Source organism: Corythoichthys intestinalis, chromosome 6, assembly GCF_030265065.1.
Source record: "Corythoichthys intestinalis isolate RoL2023-P3 chromosome 6, ASM3026506v1, whole genome shotgun sequence".
In the NCBI taxonomy this organism is placed as follows: Eukaryota; Metazoa; Chordata; class Actinopteri; order Syngnathiformes; family Syngnathidae; genus Corythoichthys; species Corythoichthys intestinalis.
Window position 1 is genome coordinate 55497479 of NC_080400.1, and position 23679 is coordinate 55521157.

Below are 23679 nucleotides of genomic sequence, written 5' to 3' on the forward strand. Positions count from 1 at the left end.
CCCAGACCACGACAATAAAGCATTGTATGGCTTTTAATGTACACTGCTGCATTTTTGTCATCCTCAGTAAGACATCTCGAAATGAAAACTACCTTCAAAAAACAAGGCATTAAAAATTCCCTCCGTTTATTACAACAATGACAATATACATTAACCCAAAAGTGACACTGAGATGCATTTTTAATGTCCAGCAACAATTTCAGATTGAGCACATGCAAGACAGAAAAATGTAAGTTACAAGCATGATCTTGATTGAAAGACACATTCTTTCAATGTGTTGTCATATTCTTAGTAACATTGTGAAAAAAGCATTAAAAGTGCTAAAATATGATGTAGTTGTCAACTAAAACCACTAAACCCTCAGCAATCACATTTCATAAATATACAGTACGTGAGTTCTTTTGAAGATGTAAAAATAAGTTATGAGTGGAAATAAGTTAAACATTTTACAAATACAGTTGGATGAAAAAGTTTGGGCACCCTTGGTCATTTTCAATTTAAAAAATCTGGTTGTATGGATCAGCAATTTCAGTTGAAGAAACAATATGCAAAATTTCAACTTCAATTATTCATGAAATGGCTCAAGTGTCTGTTTTGGTTTTAGGTCGCTAGCGGCTTTGGTTTTGAAAATATTTGAATTTCAAGTTTTTGAGAACAGGCCCCCTACGGATAGGCCCCGTGTCCCGTCAACTGATAGTGAAGGCTATGGTGTACTGTACAACAAGTACGTGTACTAGTACTATATACCACCGACCACAAGCACAGTCCTAATTAGGGCCTTTAGTGGCAGGCTAAGAAAAATCTCAGATAAGCAGAGATGTTTTGTTAAGAAGAATGGAACAACATTTCTTCAAAATATACACCCTTTTTGGAAGGTATAGAAAGTGTTTAGAGGCTGTTATTTTTGCAAAATAAATTCTGTTTGGGTGCCCCAATTTATACAAAACTTCTTCTGTTGAAATAATTGCACACTTTCCTTCACTACTTCTCAAATATTACTGTTTGTCTCCAATGATTTGTTTAACTAAAATTGCTGGTGCAAAATCTGGAGTGCTCAAACCTTTTCCATACCTCTTTATATGTACATATTAATCTTTTAAAATGCAAGCGTTCGAGTTTTGATTAACGAATGACTTGTTCAAGTATCTGACTGCTGCAATTTAATGCTTTGATTTCTTAACATTGATGTTTTTGTACGCGCAGTTATGTCAAATGTATAACATCATAGAAATACTCTACCTGTCGTCACATACTCATTTTTCATTTTTTTTGGGTACAAAGACTGATGTAACTTTTTTTTTCTCGTGATTCACTCATGCAGAATGCTTCAAAAACTGAATTTGAAAACATATTGGGGTCTTTCAAGCATTGGACGACATTCGAGCTTGGAAATTCTCCAAAAATAAACCTTCCTTTTTCTGACTTTCTGCTACATATTCATCAATAATTTGGAATAAACTAGCTAGCAAAGGCTAGATCAAGTGTTGCAAGTGTCAGACTAATGTTAACTTTATTTTAGGAAAAAAAGTTAGTTGTATAGCTAGCTGTTACTGATGACCTAGAGGACTTACTTACGTAAATAAGAAAAAAAAAAATTGTCTTAATCTAATCGTATGCATAACAATAGAATTTAAAAAACAGACGAAAATGTGCTCTATCCATTATTTTGGAAAACTGCTCTTTTACCATGCATGTTGTGGGGCAGATGTTCAACAAATAATTTGAAAGATGCTTATCAAATCAGACGTTCCTACAGTTGCGAGAGACAGCTTGGTATTTTTAAAACTATTTTCCATCCTTCATTTCTCAAGGTTTTGGTTTTTATTTTTAGACTTCATCTCAAGACAAGTAAATTTACTTTGCATACTTTGCATGTGTATTATTTCAAATTTGATGGGGTCGTAAAATGTCCTCCAAATCTGGACTGTCCCATGAATTGGAGTAGATGTAAATACTTTCTATTCAACTCATTTATCTAGGCATGACTAAACACCCAGATAACGCAGAAGCTTAAGAGGCAATATTAATCACTATTTTTATTTCTTTTCATCTTACCCAACTGCTGTTGTGGTATAGTTTGAAACTACCAGATGGTCATTTGCACACTAACTATACAGTGGTATGAAAAAGTATCTGAACCTTTTGGGATTTCTCACATTCCTGAATAAAATCACCATCAAATGTGATTTATGTCAAAATCACACAGATGAAAATACAGTCTGCTTGAACGAAAACCACCCAAACAGGTTTTCATAATTTAATGAGGTTAGCATGCAAACAATGACACAAGGGTTTCTCCTTCTGTCATTGTTTGCATGGTAAATAAGTGAACCCTCTGCCTAAGAAGACTTAATGAGCAATTGAAACCAATTTTTACCAAACATTTTAAGTCAGGTGTGTGCCTAATCGCTGATGAGTGGTTTAAAGCTGCCATGCCCACTATAAAACACACACCTGGTAAGAAATGTCTTGATGAGAAGCATTGTCTGATGTGCATCACTGCTCGGTCAAAAAAGCTGTCTGAAGACCTGCGATCAAGGATTGTTGATTTGTATAAAGCTGGGAAAGGATACAAAACCATCTCTAAAAGTCTGGATGGGGTTGCTTAGAGGGGGGTGCGCTTCTGTCCCCTTGGTCTGTCTCCGCCCTGTCCGCCTCTCTGGGCCGCTGCGACCGCTGCTGCCCCCCTGCTGGTGGGGTCGTCGACGGGGCCTCTTGGGGCCCTCAGAGCCTTGGGTAGGGCTTGCTGTCCCTTGCCGGTGGGGTGGACGTACCCTGGTTGCCAGCGCTTAGCATAGCACCTGCTCGGAGTGCGGGGTGGGTGCTCGGGCAGTCGGGCAGTTTCGGAGGCGCCGTGGGTGGTCTGGGGTGGGAATTGATCGGGGGCCCTGGTGTTTTTCCCGCCCTGCGGCCGGTGGTTCCGGTGGACGGGGCCACGCCCGCGCCACGCACTTCTCACTTCGGCACTGTAAATATCTTCCACCCTTGCACTTACATACTCATACATTTCTCCGGGGAGAGTTTCGGCTCCCCCCTGTTTTTAATGCATTACACACCAAGGTTGTGGGATGGTTGGGACCTGTTGGGGCGGATGCCTCACGGTTACCTCCTCACGACAGGCCCCGCCATTCCTGCACCTTTTTAAACGCACCACACACACCATTCTCCACAGGAGAGCTCTGGCAAAGGGCGGTGGGACGGGCGGCTGGGTAGAAATTCCATGCTGCGGTCCCACTGCCCCAAGCCAAGCTCTCCTATTTTAATGCATACATTGCACTACCCTCCCCTCACAATCCCATCACGGTGCTGGGTGATGGCTGCCAGCCGGGAACCTGGCAGCCACAGTAATAGGGTGGTAGGTGGGTCCCCCACTTTCTCCCTATGGCGTGGCTCCTGGGGCGTGGACACCCCTCTGCCTGGGCTGCCGGCCCCGCGAGTGGGGGGTGGGTTGTCGGGGCGCCGATCTTGCGTCGCCCCGTGGCGGTTCCTCGGCGTTCCCCTCTCTTCTCTGACTGGATATCCGCCCTGTGCTCCGGGTTGCTGTCTGGGCGCCGGTGTATCGGCTGGGTGTTGCCTGCACCGGCGGGGGACCCTGCCCTGCCCTGGGCTTGGTGGGCACCTGGGAGTCCCGCGGCGTGCCGTGCTGGTTGGGGGACTGTGCTGCGGCTGTGGCTCGTGGTCCGGGTGGGGGTAGGCGTGGGGTTGGTGATGCGTCCCCTTTTGCCATCCCTGAAGTCCGGTTGGGGGGGGGGGGGGGCGATGGCTTCTTTGCTGGGCTGCGGGAGGAGGGATGGGCTGCGCTTGATCATCCCCACCGTGAAGCATGGTGGAAGGAGCATTATGATTTGGGGCTGTTTTGCTACCTCAGGACATGGACATCTTGCAATCATTAATAGAAGAGTGAATTCAAAGGTTTATCAGGATGTTTTGAAGAAAAACTAGAGGCCATCTGTCAGACAATTGAAGCTAAAAAGAGGATGGATGCTGCAACAAGACAATGATCCAAAACAAAGAAGTAGATCAACTTCAGAATAGTTTCAGAAGAACAAAATACACGTTCTGGAGTGGCCAAGTCAAAGTCCAGATTTGAACCCCATTGAGATGCTGTGGCATGACCTAAAGACGGCGATTCATGCAAGACATCCCAGGAATCTCACTGAACTACAGCAGTTTTGTAGAAAAGAATAGGCCAAGATTAGTCCTAATCGATGTGCCAGACTGATCTGCAGGTACAGGAAGCGTCTGGTTGAAGTTATTGCTGCCAAAGGGGGTGCCACAAAATATTAAATCTAATGGTTCACTTACTTTATTTCCCCCCTTATGACATTGTTTGCATACTACCCTCATTAAAATATGAAAACCTATAAATGTTTGGGTGGTTGTAGTTAAGGCAGACACTGTTTTTTCATTTGTGTGATTTTGGCAAAGAATAAATCATATTTGATGGTGATTTTATGCACAAATGTGAGAAATTCCTAAAGGTACAGATACTTTTTCATACCACTGTATGAATGTTTACGCACATGATCTTTTCACCCATAGGGTTATTCTCCCCTTACACGGAGAAGAAAGTGTCTATTGCATAACCATGAGAGTTTACTTGAGTTTTGTTATGGAAGTTCAAACACTATGATGTATTCTTCCTCCCGCCTGCCCTTAAAGTGCAGAGCAATGACAGCTGCTAATCCATAAACATAGCATAAACCCCTCTAGTCAATTTAAGTTCTTATCCTCATTTTATCTTTTGATTAGCTTCATGCTGTTCATTCTTTTTTGTTTCATTTTGCTCTTCATGAAACACTCCCTTGCAACAGTTGGTTAAATGTTGGTGTCGTGCTGCAAGCCTGCGGTAGTGGTTGCCCTTTGCAGAGGTAGTATTATCGTGCAGTATCTTCAGTCACCTGAAACACAATTTGTGTCATTATGTTGAGTTTTAAACATGACATATCCAAGAATTGGGCTTGAGGAAATTCATACATGTGTAATTTTGATTAAAAGTACTAAAAACATTTTGTTCAGGCGCCAACTTACAACTAAGAACTGAAAAAAAAAAAGATGATATCATACCTCATGAGGCCTGCTAATGTAGATGACGAAAACTGAATCCCACCAAAAAAGGATTTACGTTGCTCCTGGACTGGGGCCCTCGTTTCTTCTATGACTGGTTTGTATTCAGGAATCTGAGCCACTTGAAATCTGGTAAGAAAAGAAAACATGCTTATATTGTATCACATGAAACTGCTGAAATATTGTGTAGCAGCAACAACCCTCACCTTCCCACAGACAGAACTTTCAAGCCCCCCTCAGTCCATTCCTTTGCTTCATTGCCCTCCACGGTCTCCTGCACCGTATTTGGCATCACAGGTTGCATACGTGGAGTGTTAACAGACATTCCTGTCAGCAGGGGGGCTCTCTTCTGTTCAGTGGATGCTTTCCGGGAGGAAAGGAGAAGAGTCTGTGGGGGTTTACAGGGATCTCTAAGGGAATCCAGAGGGGGTATGAGGAGAGTGGGCCATTTTTTTTGGGCACATCGGGAGCAACGGTAGTCGTGCTTTAGTCCTAATCCAGAGAGGCCGGAGATTGTGTGGAGGTGTGACTGATGGGGGCAAAGTCTGGGAAGGGTGCAGAATGAGGACAGGGGAGACAGCATTGGAAACCTAAATGGGAGAAGAGGGGTAACATATATATATATATATATATATATTTAAATCAATGAATGTCATGTACTCATACAGTAGCTGCACATTTTACACTATTGCATGCCAAACTTTCTCAGTCTTTGTAGAAAAGTACCACATTTTCATGACCATAAGTTGCACCTAAAAGTAAAAAAAAATCTCCAAAATGGACAGTGCGCCTAATAATGTGGTGCGCCTATTGAATGGAATGAATACCAAAATGTGTCTGACTGAGCAATTTTTGAAAAGGCATAGGTGAGAGCTGCATGAGAACTTTAAAGGGAGAAGGTTCCGTGTGATAGGGGGCGTGTCCCCAGTAGCTATAACATTCGAGTGTGTGTGTTAGGCTAAACAACATTGGTTTGGCGCCTCGAAAATGGCACCTACTGCGAAGAGGCACGCTTCAAAAGCCCAGTTCAAACTGAAGGCTATCCTACGATACAAAAAGAAATTGCCACCTATGGTGATTTTTAAGAGGAAGACGTTGGCTAAAGAAAAGTTTCCCACAGAGTCATTGTGAAGGCTAATCAAAAAGTCTGGATGGACGAGAAGATGAGGGAGTGGTTGAGGGAAGTCTACTTCAAGCGACCGGACGTATTTGTGTTACCATCCCTGTTAATCTGTGACTCCGTGCGCGCCCATCTCACACCTGCTGTGAAAAACAAACTCGGAGCTTGCCATCATTCCAGGAGGCTTGACGAAGGAACTCCAACCGCTGGACATCGGTGAAAACCGAGAGTTCAAAGTCAAACTGCGAGCAGCGTGGGAGCAATGGATGACGATTGGCGAACACAGCTATACTAAGACTGGGAGGCAGCGCCGGGTGAGTTGCATCACAATTTGCGAATGGACTGTGGATGCTTGGGCTAAGGTGTCTGCTTACATTGTTGTTCATGCTTTTGCCAAAGCCGGAATCATTTCTGAGGAGGAGGAGACGCACGGCAAGGACACTGACCATGACGACCACGATAGAGAACCTGCTGTGTTTGATGGAGACCTAGCCCAGCTGTTCATATCAGTTACAGAAGATGAGGAATTTCTTAAATTCTACAACGTCAGTACAACTGAACTCAGTTTTGGTGCGCTGGCACTGGCGCGCATGCTAGCGTATGTTTTTCATGCGCCCAATAATGTGGTGCGCCTTGTGTGTGTGTGTTAAATACAAAAATATCACCCGAAAATGAGCCTGCTCTTTTTATTACGGTGCACCCGATGGTCGCGAAAATACAGTAAACAACGAAATAAATGTCTTTTTCTTGCATGATGGAATAAAGCTCCACATACTGTATATTACCTACTCACAAAATGTATTGAAGATCAAAACAACTCCTACTAGTATAGGGAGTCTTCGAATTCTGAGTTCAGTTCCTACGCTGGGGACATAACCCGAATTTCCTCACAAAAACTTGAAATGTTCGTCAAAATACTCTGTATAAAACAACTAAAATACATTATAATAAAATAAATAAGATGCTGCACGTAGCATTATTGCTGAGAGGTGGAGGGAGTGTTAAGGTTTTCAGTGGTTTATTTGCAACCGTAAGCACAGAACACGACTACTGTAACGCCAACAAAACAAAACCAGAACAGCTTTCATGCTCCGGCGAACTCGTCCAGCCCTTCCTCTCTCACTTCAGTCAGACATGTGGTGCGTTTAGGGACAGCCCAGAAAATACAACACTCAACACATCAACCTTGCAACCTGAAGTGGATATGCCATACAATTCATTACATTGTTGTCCTTCTTTTTGATTAACCTGAACCGGAAGATTGGTTTCACAGACTTTGTTGACGACGCAAGGTCTGCTTTTAAAAACTGCTTTTAGTGACAAGCAAAGCACTTTTTTGGGACGGTATGAGTTCAATCTACTCTAAACGCATCATTAGTCTTTGGTTCAGATGTGACCTAAAACTCGGCGCCGAAAACTATCGGCCTAAAATAACTGAAAATGCATGATCGGTAGAGATGTGACCGAAAATTCGGCATTGAAAACTATCGGCTGAAAATTGCTAAAAATGCATAAATGGTTTTCGAAAGTTTACCACCAAATAGTGTGAATGCGCTTGCTGACGCTATCTCGCGAACACTACTGGCTCATAGCCAACAAGGAATTTGTAGAGCGCCAACATGTTTGTGGTTTGGAAAACACTTCCAAACTGCGGACATGTTGACTGTGAGCCAGTGGTGTTAGCGAGATAGTGTCAGCAAGTGTGTTGCTTCTGGCTTTATTTTGATGACGTCATCATAAGAGGACCAAGGTTCTTCAGACTATTTGGTGGTAAACCTTCGGTCTTCAAAACCAAAAACCGCTAATACATTTTTGGCTATTTTGGGCCGAATTTTCGGTCACATTTATAGTTTTTAGCAATGTTTCTTGGTGTGTCTCCTTTCTATGTTCTTTTTATGATGTTAAGCTTCGTTTCCATGGTAATTGCTTTTCTTTTGGCTGGACTTAGATGTGATAAAAAGAGTGCAAAAAATGCAAAGTGCTAAGCAGAAACTTGCGCTTGGGGCTAAATGGCAGAAGAGTCATGAGCGTCTTAAAGTAGAAATGGTATAAGTCCTAGACATCGTTACCTGAGGACTCCCTATACAGTATTGGAGATAAATAGATCCTTGTAAGTCAAATATAGTCTGGAGGTTTGACTTAAAGGGAACCACGGATAGAAAGACATGTTGTTCTTAAAAGTAAATGTTAGTACGAGTTATAATAATTTGATTTTAAAACCCCTCTTCAAGTTTTCGTTTTTAAAAATTTGTAAAATTTGAAACCAAAATCACCAAGTTGCTCGCCATTGTTTTTGACGTCCCAGAGCGGTGATGTCACATGGCCACGCTGCCTCAAAAGTGTCACTCTTTAACTATGTAGTGTAGTGATTTAAATACGGCACAAGTTGTCAGTGAGAGTTTTAAATGGTTTCGTGATCAAGCCAATGAGTGCGTTTCGTCCCTTGACTGACACCGTAGTGTTCCTTTTACACCCCAGTGCGAGTCCATTGTGCCTAATGTTCAATTATATGTTGTGAAGGTAAGACATCGATAATGGCACCCAGCATCATAGTTTGTATATTGTGACTAAATATTGCCATCCAGTGTATTTGTTGAGCTAAACGAGTTGCTAAAATGTGTAATCAGAGTTTGACCAAAGTCTGAGTAAGTTTTATGTGTATTTTGCATATTTGTTTTGATTGTGAATTTGCGAACACCAGTTCTCTTTGCATTGTTGTTAACTGTGTGAGCCTCGTTAAAACAGATTGAAGCACTTTTCTTTTTGTGAACATTATTTTTTGAGAGATAATTTTTGTTGTATTTTCACGATATGATACTTATGTTTAATTGCATGTTGTGAAGGAGGAGTTGCCGAAGCTTATGCCAATAAACGGCGCGGTCCAAGCTACGAATTTGAATGCGTGTGTCCAGTCGCTTTTGTCTCTGCCTTACACCACCTCACCATTTTCCAAAATCTCAATGTGCAAAATAAGGTGTCATTATAATTTGTTGGGCAGAAAATAATACAAATAAACAGCAATCGAACTAAGTTTAATACATTTATTAGTTTTCCTTGTCGCTTATTCACTGGGAAGCAAGCTTCGGGAGCAACATCTGAAAAATGTGGGAACACCGGCAGGATGATATGTCTGGACAGCGCTTTCACGTGACAAAAATAAGGTTAGACGTCATTAGACGTCTCAGTAGAGGCAAACTGCATCAACGTTTTCGTGTGCTGTGTTGTATGGGGTATCTGCAAACCTTAATCAATATGCTGTGTTTTACTGTATACCTCTATCATATGTAAAGCACAAGACAGCTCTGGATACTTACTATCTCCATAATAAAAATATTGGAATAAGTTGGATCACACAATAGTTTACCGCGAAGATCTGCAAACTACTTTTGACATCAAACACTCTCCTTCTCTGTCACTAGAGCAGGAGAGTGGTTTCACTAGCGAACTTGACACATGAACACTACTCGTCTCATCCCGTCTTTCCTGTTCATTTTCTTTTTGCTGTCCCTTTCATTGTTCCGCTCGGGTTCAAACTGGATGGGCAGAATTGGCACCTGTTTATGTAGTTAATGAGTAACACGGTGGAAGCCCGGCAGCGTGCCCATTTGACGTCACCGCCCTGCAACGTCAACAACCATGGAGACTAACTAGTTAAAATAATTTGCAAATTTTATTAAAACGAAAACATTAAGAGGCGTTTTAATATCAATATATGATAACTCGCACAAACATTTATCTTTTAAGAATGTCTTTCTATTTGTGGTACCCTTTAAATGCTGTTGCACAAGAAAAAAATCATAGAAATAAATTTCAGAAGACATACAACCTCTCCGCCATGTTTTTTATCCATTTGTGTGTGTACATACTTGACTGATGAGACTTTGTTCAGCGCCATCTCTTTGCTCTCATACTCCTGCAGCAGTTCTTCTAATGCAGCAGCATTTTCTGAAATTAATGGTTAATGAAAACCAATTACTAACATTCCACTCAAAATTGAAAAACTACAAGGAAAACGATTTCATAGTGGAATAAAAGGAAGACTGAAAGAAAATCACTCACCTTTTTTCTCAGTTATCAGGCGGACTAGAACACCGATAGTGTCTTCATTCAGGTCAGCATAATCAATACCTAGAACACGAGTAAAAAACAGATTTTAAAAAACACTTAGTGTGTTCTAAATCCGTTTTGTGTAATCAATATTCGTTATATACTTTCTGATGTAATTATGTGCATGCATTTATGTTTTCATTTTGAGGAGGTTTGATTCTTTTTGGGCTTGTAAAAAAAGTTTTAGTCCGTGACAAAAAACAGTATTTACAAAGCATGCCCAATCAACCACAATCCCAGATGTGTTTGGTTAACAGAGGGTAATAATGTACTTCATTCATAACTCATACAAAGAATAAATGGTAGCTACAGTTTCAAGCCCCATTCAACAAGTCATGTCAGCATGTCATTGCTGGGCTACTATGCCCCAGCACATGATGAGACTGATAAAGGATGTCTCCATGGCAACCCCCTGACTGTCCCTTAAAACCAGTAAAGCAGAGCTGAGAAGAAAGCGAGATCAGCAAAGCATGGAATGGAAAATACTTCGCAAAACAATCTTTAAGCAGAGTGCTGTTAATAAATGTGGTTTGTAGCCTTTTAGGGTAATTTAGAAAAAGAGAGTGCATTCAAAAATGTTCTTCCCATACAATAAAATAATAGCCAAAAGTATTCGCTCACAGGCTCGCTCATGAATTGAAGTGACATCCCATTTATTAACCATTGGAAGGCCGGCCCAGCCTATACGCAGACTATGCAGCTGGTTAGGGTCCACCATGAGGGGGCCCCAATCTGGCAACCTCATTGTATACGTTGTTAATAGAGCATCGTGAATAATGTGGCGCGCATTGCCGTTTATCTATGCAAACATCCATTTTCTTGACATTACAATCTGGCAACCTTGGGGAGTGACATTGAACCTGCTTTGCGATGATTGGTACTCAAACTTGCTTGGAAAATAGATACACGAATATGTCGAAAAGAATTTTTCCTTCTGGAGCAGAGAAACGAAAGAAGAAAATCGGAGAAGAATAGAAACAACAGTATCAATCATCAGCTTTGTATCGCAAATCGTATCGTATCGTGATGTACCAAGAGGTTCCCACTCCTAATTATATACAGTATCTGACTCTATATAGTTTATTTTATGTTTGCGTTTGTGATATTTGACTTTCACTTTATACAACAGTTGTGTACTGTTGTACTGGTTGTGTGCATTTATCGGCCGATATTATTTGTCCGATAATATCGGCCGATAAATGCATGATAAAACGATATTGGATAATAACGATAGCGGTTTTTCATTATCGATTTTGGGTCAGTATGCATGTTACCTTCAAAATAAATGTTCTGCCTTTGCACAAAGGCTTCTCACAGCTTAGCACAGCATTTATGCTTACTGGCCATCTTGGGAGTTGTTATGTGAGCAAACCATTTGCATTCATAGAGCAAAAATTAAATTAACAATAAATGATTGAAAAAATAATGACATATAACTACTGCATTACCAGAAAGAAATAGTCACTAAGAAAACTAGGAAAGCAATAAAATGCAAAAATCTGTGCAAAAGCCCAGCAAAATGCATCTTGGGAATCAGTGTTGCTATCGGCAGCCCTTTTAATTTTTGTCGTAGTCTTTAGGACTAAAATACTTATTAGTCTTAGTCAATTTTGTCAAGTTTGAGTCAACAATTACTCAAAATGTTCTCGTCTGTAAAATTTAAACGTTTTAGTCCAAAAATAAATAAATGTTTCCCACAGTTTTAAATGAACATTGACAGACAAGCACAGAGTCATCTTCGTGATGAGAATGCACACTCAGCAGGAAACAGTACATTATTTTCAATTAACTAAACCCACCGGGATGTCACAAACTGTCTGTAAAAAAAAAGTTATCCAAGACTTTAAGATGACGCTCGACATACTAAATGCTAACGTGAACGCTATGCTAATGCTACAAGTTATATTTCATGTGTGATGATCCCTCAGCACAGACCTTTAAAGGCTAAAGCAACACAGCATATCCTCTCTAGCCAATATGGGAAAACAAATTTGTTTCAAAACAAGCAAGTCTGGAGCCTGGAGAAGACACCGGTTAGTGTGTGTGTGTGGGACAGGGCGGGTCAGGGGGGCACATCGCGTCACATGAGTGACACGACCAAACAATGCTGCAATGCAGGCTAACTACACATACGATTAAAAAAAAAAAAAAATCACACATTGTGAAGATATGACAGAAACTATGCCGCATTTGCATCTTGTTCTCATGTCGTCAGACAGGACCTGACATTCGTCTCGTTATGTTTTAGTCTCCCAAGACAAGTTTTTAGCTCGTCATCGTCACGTCATTGCCCTAATAAAATTGTTTGTCGACGAAAATTTTTTGCTATCGTCATCGTTGACGAAAACAAGAAAGTTGGGGATTGTCACTACATTGGCATGTCCTATGTTTGCCTACCTGTAGTGGTAATGCTTTGGTCGCCCCTGAGTGACTCCTTAGGGTAACTACTGTAAATGTGATTTAATTGTGAATGATTCCTTTTATGTTATTATGGACATTTTGGCTCATTTCAATTTATATTATTTAAATGGGACGTTTATTTTCTATAACTTCAGTTGAAGTTGTTCTCTTTTCACAGAACCTTAAAGTTGTCACATTTATCATTATTAAAGCATCCAGTGGGGCATCACAATATATTTAGCAATAATACGTTAAATTTATGACCGCATGTATTGGAGTGAAAAAAATTCTTCAGCATTTTGACTAATTCCACTCTTCTGAAACTTTGTGGATATAGTTTTTCTATAACTTCAGTTGAAGTTGTTCTCTTTTCACAGAACCTTAAAGTTGTCACATTTATCATTATTAAAGCATCCAGTGGGGCATCACAATATATTTAGCAATAATACGTTAAATTTATGACCGCATGTATTGGAGTGAAAAAAATTCTTCAGCATTTTGACTAATTCCACTCTTCTGAAACTTTGTGGATATAGTAGGGTGATGGCCCATTTCTGTTACGACATAACTTTGCACCAGTACTATTTGACTGCAAGACCTCAATCGCGTGTTCTTTGATCTGTCTTGTTAGGCCGCTGTCAATCGGTGTATGTTTCATTTTTGTGAGGCCACCTCTGTGTGTGTACTTCTCAGGCATCGTATCAGTTGAGTACTTCAGATGTCGTTGGGAGTGTGTCCTGGTGTCATGTAAGGCCAAATGTGTCTCACGTGTGCTCAAGTGTCGTTAGGCCACAAAAACAGGTTATTCTCCATCAAGGATTGTTGCTGTTAGAACACCAGTGTCAATTTGCACTCGAGTTCAAACTAGTACTGCAACAATTAACTCGAGTAATTCAATTAGAAAAAGCTTCAAATCAAATTTTGCTGCTTCGAGGATTCGTTTAGAGTGGCGTTGTCATGGTTTGTTTTGAAAATGTTTGCATTTAGTTTCATTGATTTGGGCGGATACACTCCCATCTAGTGGCAAGAGTAGATATGACATAACTCTAATGTTTAAGCTTATATGTTTGTTTACGAATGTATAATTTTGTTTAGAAGTATATATTTTTTTAAATTGTGGGAATATGTGTTTGAACGATTTGCTAAGAGCTTTGTTAAAAAAAATTTTTTTTTAAACTTTAGCATTTAAGCTAGTGGATTTTTGCTATGCAAGTTAGCCAGTTGTTCTTTTGTTATACTTAGATCTTCATTTACTTTTTGTACCATTTGAGCCTAAGCTCTGGTATTCTAATTTTTTTTTAATGAAAGTGCAATTCTGAATAGGTTGAGGAAACACTCAGGGTTTCTATTTTGTATTCACATTTAATGCTCTTTTGAAAGTACAATCTTAGCAAGCCAAAATACATATTATTGCAAGAATAAACACTTGTTTCTTTCCTTTTACGAAATTTAATCGAGAAGTCATTAAATGTTTGTAATCCGATGAGTCGATTATTCGAACTAACCAATGAACAGATTAATCGATTACTTAAATAATCAATAGCTGAAGCCCTAGTTCAAACGAAGTCCTGTGCAACACCACAATAAGTTTCCCCTGTTTTAGCAGACAGTACAACTCCAACACTTAGTATTTCATTTTACAACTTGTTCTACAACTCAACAAATAACTACACTGCAATGTGGAATTTGAGTTGTGCTGAACTAAGCTTGCCCTAACTGTAAATCCTCCCCGTGGGCCTTCCCATAGGGCTCAAAATGACATGTGCTGGAGTCAGAACTCAATGTACAGAACACTGTAGCAAAGGCCAAACATATACAATGCAACCGCAGTTACATAATACAAATGACCAGAGAAGGCCAAGCCAAAACAAATATTTCAAAGCTTTAGGCACTTTTACTAGACACTTTCTTTTCTCAACACTGACAGAGCAGCACAGCACAAGAAAAGCTTTCAAAAAAAGGGATGAAAGAGGAGACATAAACCATGAGGTGAGCTTCTAATTGAATTATTGATCCAGCTGGGAAAGGAGACGAGGGAAGGATGGAGTGTCATGTTCATGTGAGAAGAGGTTGACGTGTTGCTGAATGGATAAAAGAGACGGAACAAGCTTGGGGAGTTTGCTTTTAGTTCAGGGACTTTAGAAAAAGGTCAGGTTTCACAACAACATTCACACAAGAGGATGAGAACAAACCATAAACCATGTGTTTTGTGTTTTGGTCCTTTATCAACAAACTACAAGCAATTCATTTAAAGCTTGATGTCTTACCTGTCACGATTATAGTATCATTTAGGGATCCATTATGTTGCTTGATATATCAGTTTAAATCAATAATTCCTTGAGTGAATGTTGTCTAAAAGGACAGGTCCGCACTCTGCTTCACGTGTGCTTATATAGGAGACATTTGTCAAGAGCAGCTGTGCTCTGGCTCTGACGTCTTCGTAAAAAAAACAAACGTATGGCTCATCAGCTGTCACGGCTTGTGCCACCAGGTGAAAGACAGGAGCCAGCTCATCTGAGCAAATCTGTTTACACGCGCACATCAACTACTTGTCCTCCACACTACTGCTGCTGCACTAAAGCAGACTAATACATGCAGCTTGAGTTACAAATAACATTTCACATATAAAAAACACCAGGTATTAAGGCCTGGGGCAGGGGTCGGCAACCCAAAATGTTGAAAGAGCCAAATTGGAGCAAAAAAACAAATATGTCTTGTGCCGCAAAAAAATTAAAGCCTGATATAAGCCTTTTATTCAGTGCTTAGTTTGTAAATCATAAAGGTGCCGGAACGCAAAGTACATATGACAGCACAGGGATGACGAGACGGGCAACGGTCCCAGGACATAGGCAGAAAATGGTGCTGAAAACAACACGCAAATGCCCACTTGCCATGCTGTGGGACTTACAAGCCTCAATTTCAGATAAAATTCAACATGTTATGACAACAATTTATGATTATTTAGGCTATACTCTGATCCTGGCTGCAGCAAATCTCAAGTTCTCGTAAATCTCTCGTTAAGTCTTTCAAATGACGTTCAATTTTTATAAACAACATTGTTACCGCCATCACCAAGGGGCCGCTGTCCCGTTTCAGTGTGACCGGCATTGCCAATTTGGCATAGAAGAAGAAGTGGGCGAGCGTAATAGGGAGAGAGAGGGGGCGAAAAGGAGAGTTCCGCGGGAACGCGGTGTTGAATGCCTGACTGTCCCCCGCTGGTTTTTGTTTAGTTAAAAAAAAGTCTCCATGCAACAGCCATCCGAGGCGTCTCTGTGTTTTTATACACTACACCACCTTCCCGAAGGAAGACCGGATGTAGGAGCGACGACAAACGAGCCACGGATATCGCCGGTCCATATATTATTATTATTTTCTATACACGAGAGTTGCTGGATCTGCCCAAATAAGTCCCGGAACACAGGGATGCCAAAATCAAGAGGTGCCGGATCTTGTTCCAGCAGGATCTGGCACAAATTAACCCCTGCTTATATTGAAGGCAACACAAGCTGTATGTATCTATATTAGCCTACTATGAAAATGACTAAATTGGCTACAAATACAGCCTTCGTGATTCCCGTATTTTACGCACTATAAGGCGCACCTAAAAGCCTTCAATTTTCTCAAATGCCGCCACTGCGCCTTAGTAAATCATGGCATGACATTCCGTTTGGCTCAGCTCCATCTTTTGGATGCATAACGCAACGCCAACCAATATACTACTACTACTACTGCGCCTTAGAATGCAGTGCGCCCTGTACATGAAAAACGGTTTTAAAATAGGCCATTATACTCCGATGCGACTTATAGTGAGGAATATACGGTAAATGTTTATTTTCTCTGCAATGAATTCTTGAGAGAATGACGCACCACGTGACTACTATGTTGTACGATACAGCCAGTTTAACTTCATTACAATATTAATGAATTACAAGAATGTTTGCGTCATGTTTTTCCTCCTACAGAAACAATATTAAAACTAAAAATATATTTCACTCTCCCATCTTTTTCCATTTTCAAACATTTTTGAAAAAGCTTGGGGTTTGGTGATTTCCGTGATGGTGAAGGCATCATACATCTTACAAGGTATTTTGCAGGCCTTCTGTTATATACATTTTTGACTTAAGCCACAGCTAAATTCTACTATGTGAAAACAAACATCAGTTCTATATTGTATCTGCAAAAAACAAATTTAACTGCAAGCTAGATCTTCCTCACTTGGTTGGCCAAGCCAGTATGAGTAAAGTTTTCACTTCTGATTAAAGGTGGGCACCTCTGGTACCTCAAGATATGATACGATTTGTGATACAAGGCTCACGATAACGATCTCACTAAATGGTGATGTAACAATTATTGATGCATTCACATTCTCGAATATTCTTAAAACAACTAATGTCCACATTCACAAGGTTAAAGATATCTGGCCAATATATCATATTTGTGGAAAACCGGGTCCCTACTTAAAGCTTTCAAAAGCTTCCTTGGAGTATCCTTTTTCGCGCATCTAATTGTATAAACATATACTGTACTAGTATATGGTTGTAAATTGTATGTATTATATAGTTTGAATGATGCATAAATAAACGGAAACAAACTAATAAACAAAAAAACAAGCTAGTTTCATCCTTCTGCTGTGAACTGGAATGAGTTTATTACTAGTAGACGTCAAATTTGTGAGGGTGGCAGTAAATGAACGACCTCCCACGTCAAGATTGGATGTCTATGAACGTCAGTGGCAGTCAATGCCAGGCAATGAGTTAATTGTGGGTCATTTCACGTCATTTCCATTGATTTTCAGTCACTTCATTTTCCCTTTGGGGTATATACCAGAACAGGAATCCTGTTGATTTTAGGTTATTGAAAAGTAAGGCCGCAACAGTTGCCAACGAATTTGACAATCAGTTTTTGCTGGCAGCTATGAGCAGTCCCTTTTGGGTCTTTGTGTGTAATGTGAGGCTGTGTGCACTCCAGTGATTAGCGAGAGAGAGAGAGAGTTCACTGCTAGTCTGCTACACTCAGGTTGGGTTGCTAAATCAATAACTTTACGAAATGTCGAGAGTTGATCGTCTTTTGTGTTGTTGATCCAATGTGCCTCCGTCAGAGATGAGTAAATGAAGCCAATTGTATTGTTTGTATTCTTTGTTGATGAGACGTTACTACACAGAGCACTAAGATAGTTAGCGATTATGCCAATCAATGTGTTAAGTTTCCGTTTGTATTGTTTTGGAGACGCATATTAGCACTTAATTTATTGTTAGATAGTAAAGTTATCTAATTTCTTTCTATAACGAAATCACATACATAAACCCACTTATATAACAGCTTAGACCCCAATAGCAGGCGACTGTGTGCCGGATCCGGCCTCGGCTCACCAGATCCGCATAGCTATCACACCCGCTTAACGTCAGTGCGCCAGATGCTGCCCGGATCAGTACCATGACAGTCCAAATGATAGTTTACACACTGTTCCGGGGCAGACTGTGCAGACCTGACGCGCTCAAACTCTGAAATTTAACGGTTGACATGTAACGTCACTGTCGACGCGCACATTAAAGGCAACTAAACAGAAGAGCACGCAGGAGTCACGACACATCAGCGGACGGCAAATTTGTATGGTAAGTGCTTTATTCAAGGTCATAATTGCGTTTTGAAGTCACTGCTTGACTGCTAAACAAGTTATTCAATTGTACGTTAATAAAATGGCCGGTGTATTCAAGTAATCTGCCACATCTGCAAGTTAAGTAATTCAAAATTTGTTGCATAACAACATATGGAGGGAGAAAGCATTTACTCTGTGTTGCTGTAAATATTTCAATGTTTAAATACTAATATTCAAACTGAGCCCCCCCCCCCCTCCTTGTGTTTGTGTATTTGTGTCACTTTGCTTAATTGTCACCTTGATTGCACAGATGGGGGAGCCTGGACCAGGTGCTGCTGATAATCATCAGCAGCTTACTTAAACCGGTCCTTGGCTTCACATCATTGCCAGATCAACAACTCTCCTACAGGTATGTGCCTTTAGCTCACAAAGAATGTTGTAATCCTGATACTGAGCTAATTTTTGTGTTTTCCCCCTAAATCCTGTACTGCTTGCCTGGCAAAACGCCTGCCTGCCTGTTCACCTGTTCAATCACCAAACTACCCGCCGGATTATTAGGACACTATCTACCCCTCCGCTTCATCGTCAATGAATTAGGTCCCCCGTTACCCCAGAACCATAACAAATAAAATATGTTTAGTCTAAAAATGGGTCATCTTTCATGTCAAATTGCTTGTTCCAATTAAAATATTTTGTGAAAAAACGTTTTATTGATGTATGTTGCATTTATTTTATTTTACTTTTTTTATTTAATCTTTATTTTATCAGGAAGTCTCATTAAAATTAATATCTCCTTTACAAGAGAGGCCTGAGCACAAAAAAACATTCACAAATATCAAACAACACAAAATGCACTAACTGAAACTGTTACAATAATCAGTAAAAACATCAAACAAAAGAGATTTAAAGTCACCAAGATGAATGATTGTAGTTTAAGAGTAGATTGTAATTGGTTCCATTTAAGAGGAGCTTTGTAACTAAAGCCAGTTCTGACAACATTAGTGCACGTGAGTGGGATGTTTAGGGTTAAGTAGTTAGATGATCGTGTTTTGTAGTTACTGGATTTGAATGACAGGAGAGATGTGAGGTAGTTAGGAAGTTTGCACAGTAAAGCCTTATACCGTAGATCACAGGTGTCAAACCGATTCCAGAAAGGGCCAAGTGGGTGCAGGTTTGCTTTCCAACCAATGAAAAGGACACCTTTTCACCAATCAGATCTTTTACATGTGTAATCAGTTAAACTTTGTCAGGTGCTGCTTGTTTCAGTAGGAATTTCATTGGTTAAACTCTCTGCACGGTATCAGTTGGAACAAAATCCAGCACCCACTTGGCCCTTTCTGGAATCGGTTTGACAGCTGTACTGTAGATGAATAACATGATGTGGATATTTCTTCTTGACTTTACTGACGACCAACCAACGTTTTGATACAGGGTACAATGATGAGTGCAGAAAATGTGTGATGAAACGTAGTGCACTGTGATAAACCGGGTTTAACTGTTGAAGAGTTGATGGGGCTGCATGACAGTACAAGATGTCCCCATAATCAAGAACATGCATTAATATGTTAGCATTATTAAATGCCATGAAAACAAAGTGTTGTCAGTGCTGTTTTTAAAAGGCAAATTTAATTTGCAATATAAACATATTACTGTATGATACATTGAACAAAATGGACCCAAATTTAATATTGAAAACTGTTTTGATACAAATCTGGCCCAGATGGGGCAACGTGTGCCATATCCGGGTCATACATTAGTGTCGTGTCTACTACTTTGGACCAATTTTGGCCCAAAACTGGTTGCTGATCCGGCAAGGGATTCCCTACTAAGTTTGGGCCACTGTTCAAAAAGACACTGGGACGGATCCGTTTTACGAAGTTGGGCCGAAATTTGCAGTACATCTGGCACATGTCCGCTCCAGTTATATTTTGCTATCTGTGGAGTCACGTTCAACACAAGCTCCATTTCAAACTGTAAATTGTCATACAAGAGGAGTGCTTCAAATTGGATTTGAATTGGATTTATAAACCACTGTTTGAAACTAATTCATTATAGTCTTCTTCCTCATTCGATTTTGTTTAATTTGTTTAAAGAAAATGAATAAATCGCTGACACAGTTTATATCAGCGCTTTGCCCACAAGATAAAAAGTGTCAATCGGCAGCACTTTTTTTTTCCATTTAAATGAACAGACTTTTGTCTTATTTGTGTACTGAGATATTTATATTTTTTACTCAGCTTTATTTAAAACTTTAACAAGTTTGATGTACTTAAAATAGTACAGTTGTAGACTACAGTTAAGTCAGGATGCTGTAAAAAATATTTTTAAAGGTTAAAGTCATCCATATAGTCATCCATTTTGTCTTCATGGTTACTTACAACATGCCTAAAACTTCCATTTAAATTGTGAAGCTACTTGATTAATCGTTGAATTAATCATCCGATCAATCGATTATAAAAATAATCATTAGATGCAGCCCTACTGATAAGCAGGTGACTTAAAGAATGTCCCAAAATGAATAGAAAGTGACTCAAAATCAACAGGAAATAACCTGTAAATGCCCTAAAATGTAAATGAAACTGACTTGTAAATGCCCACATGACTGGCTGCGAACGCTCTGGTTTCAGTGTCTTTGACGGCGCTAAACGTACAATCCGGTCAAAATGAATTGGATGTCTAGTGGAAACTGACACTATTCTAATGGAAGATTCTGGTAGCAACCATTTGGCTCCATTTTTTTTAAAACAGTGACTTTTTAAAATAATATATCGATTCCTGGTGGGAGCATATCCATTTCCCTTTTTTTTATATATTGTAATAGCCCTACTTCTGGTGATGACTACATAAGAAAAGCACCTCACGAGGAAATCAACACCATTTTATGTATACCAAAATAGATGCCTGAAAAAAAGCTCTAAGCTTTGACTTTATCTTTAAGTTATTATCTTTCGTGATACATCTCTTTACAGAACCATGGACTTACACAGTGGTGCATATAAGTATTTAGTCAACCACTATTTGTGCAAGTTCTCCCACTTGAAAATATTAGAGAAGCCTGTAATTGTCAACATGGTTAAACCTCAACCATGAGAGACAGAATGTGGGGAAGAAAAAAAAACAGAAAATCACATTGTTTGATTTTTAAAGAATTTATTTGCAAATCATGGTGGAAAATAAGTATTTGGTCAATACCAAAACTTAATCTCAATACTTTGTTATGTACCCTTTGTTGGCAATAACTGAGCCAAACGTTTTCTGTAACTCTTCACAAGCTTTTCACACACTGTTGCTGGTATTTTGACCCATTCCTCCATGCAAATCTCCTCTAGAGCAGTGATGTTTTGGGGCTGTCGTTGGGCAACACTGACTCTCCTCCCTCCACAGATTTTCAATGGGGTTGAGGACTGGCTAGGCCACTCCAGGACCTTGAAATGCTTCTTACGAAGCCACTCCTTTGTTGCCCTGGCTGTGTGTTTGGGATCATTGTCATGCTGAAAGACCCAGCCACATCTCATCTTCAATGCCCTTACTGATGGAAGGAGATTTTCACTCAAAATCTCTCGATACATGGCCCCATTCATTCTTTCCTTTACACAGATCAGTCGTCCTGGTCCCTATGCAGAAAAACAGCCCCAAAGCATAATGTTACCACCCCCATGCTTCACAGTGTGTATGGTGCAATTTAGTATTCTTTTTCCTCCAAACACGAGAACCTGTGTTTCTACCAAAAAGTTCTTTTTTGGTTTCATCTGACCATAACACATTCTTCCAGTCCTCTTCTGGATCATCCAAATGCTCTCTACCGAACCGAAGACAGGCCTGGACGTGTACTTTCTTCAGCTGGGGGACACGTCTGGCAGTGCAGGATTTGAATCCCTGGCAGCGCATTGTGTTTACTGATAGTAGCCTTTGTCACTGTGGTCCCAGCTCTCTGTAGGTCATTCACTAAGTCCCCCCGTGTGGTTCTGGGATTTTTGCTCACCAGGGGTCGCGTTAACCGAATATTTTCCGTCTTTGACAGGTTGCAATTCACACCCCAGACCACAGGGTGGCGAGTGAGCATATTAATTAGCTATTGTCTCTCTTAATGCACGACGTCGTTGGCTATTCTGTCAGAATATTGTAGCGTCACCAGGGTCTTGCGGCGGCACCGTGATTGACACATCAACGCGAGGTTCTTATTGGTGCACCCGGTGTGCCAGCGCGTCATCCAATTGGTGGACTAGATTGCCGCCTGTGTATAGACCCCAATCAAATGACGTCATAACTCCGCCCCCCTGACTGGAGCCGCCATATTGTCCGTCAGCTCGTCGTGTTTACACATTACACATTACATGCCTCCTATTACGGCGTGTTTTTCTGCTCGTTAACAGTAATAATCAAAATGGTGAAGGTGTGTGTGGCGGTTGGTTGCAGCAACAGAGAAGATAAACGGAGAGACTTGAAGTTCTACCGTATTCTGAGAGACCCGAAAAGGAGAGCGAGATGGACTGCTGTAATTCGACAAGAAATCTGGGCACCAAACGATCACCACAGACTATGTAGTAGTCATTTTATATCTGTTAAGATGCATTTAATATATATTTAGAAGATTTTGGGCTGACAACCACAATTAAGATCATTGTGTGACGTTGGTGATTGGGGTCTATATAGTTGCGTCTTTTTCTTTGGGGGTGGAGTTGTTGTTTTGTTGGTGTTGTTGGCGGTAAGCAGAGTAAAAAGAGGGAGAAAAATACCACGACTTCCGTGTCTAATTTTTCGCCGCCAAGCAAGCGTTACAATATTAATTAAAAATGAATGAAAACTAAATACTATTGAATATGTCATCATTATCATTTTAAAAATTTAAGTGACGGGTAAAAATAGATTATGACCGGATTTTTAATGACCCTGTCAGTCAAAATGACAGACAACAAAAATGTCTAGCGCAAACTCTGTTGCTCACCATTCTTGTTATCAATTTTACACCACGGGGTGAGGAGGGAGTTGAAAGTCCGTGTTGACCAACGATAGCCCCAAAACATCACTGCTCTAGAGGAGATCTGCATGGAGGAATGGGCCAAAATACCAGCAACAGTGTGTGAAAAGCTTGTGAAGAGTTACAGAAAATGTTTGGCCTCTGTTGTTGCCAACAAAGGGTACATAACAAAGTATTGAGATGAACTTTTGGTATTGACCAAATACTTATTTTCCACCATGATTTGCAAATAAATTCTTTAAAAATCAAACAATGTGATTTTCTGGGTTTGTTTTCCACATTCTGTCTCTCATGGTTGAGGTTTACCCATGTTGACAATTACAAGCCACTCTATTATTTTCAAGTGGGAGAACTTGCTCAATTAGTGGTTGACTAAATACTTATTTGCCTCACTGTATTTATTGGTATTGT

The 23679-nt window shown here is 40.3% G+C and overlaps 1 protein-coding gene across 1 annotated transcript in view; it reads right to left on the minus strand.

Moving 5' to 3' along the window:
- Nucleotides 1-109: 109 nt before the first annotated feature.
- relt (RELT TNF receptor) overlaps nucleotides 110-23679 on the minus strand; it is a 53248-nt gene continuing 29678 nt past the window's right edge. Inside the window, exons 7-11 of the mRNA XM_057838701.1 lie at nucleotides 10247-10315; nucleotides 10054-10132; nucleotides 5274-5657; nucleotides 5068-5196; nucleotides 110-4901 (exon numbers count right to left, since the gene is read on the minus strand). Of these exons, the coding sequence (XP_057694684.1) occupies nucleotides 4898-4901; nucleotides 5068-5196; nucleotides 5274-5657; nucleotides 10054-10132; nucleotides 10247-10315 (665 nt within the window). The 3' untranslated portion in view covers nucleotides 110-4897. The remainder of the gene's footprint in view (nucleotides 4902-5067; nucleotides 5197-5273; nucleotides 5658-10053; nucleotides 10133-10246; nucleotides 10316-23679) is intronic.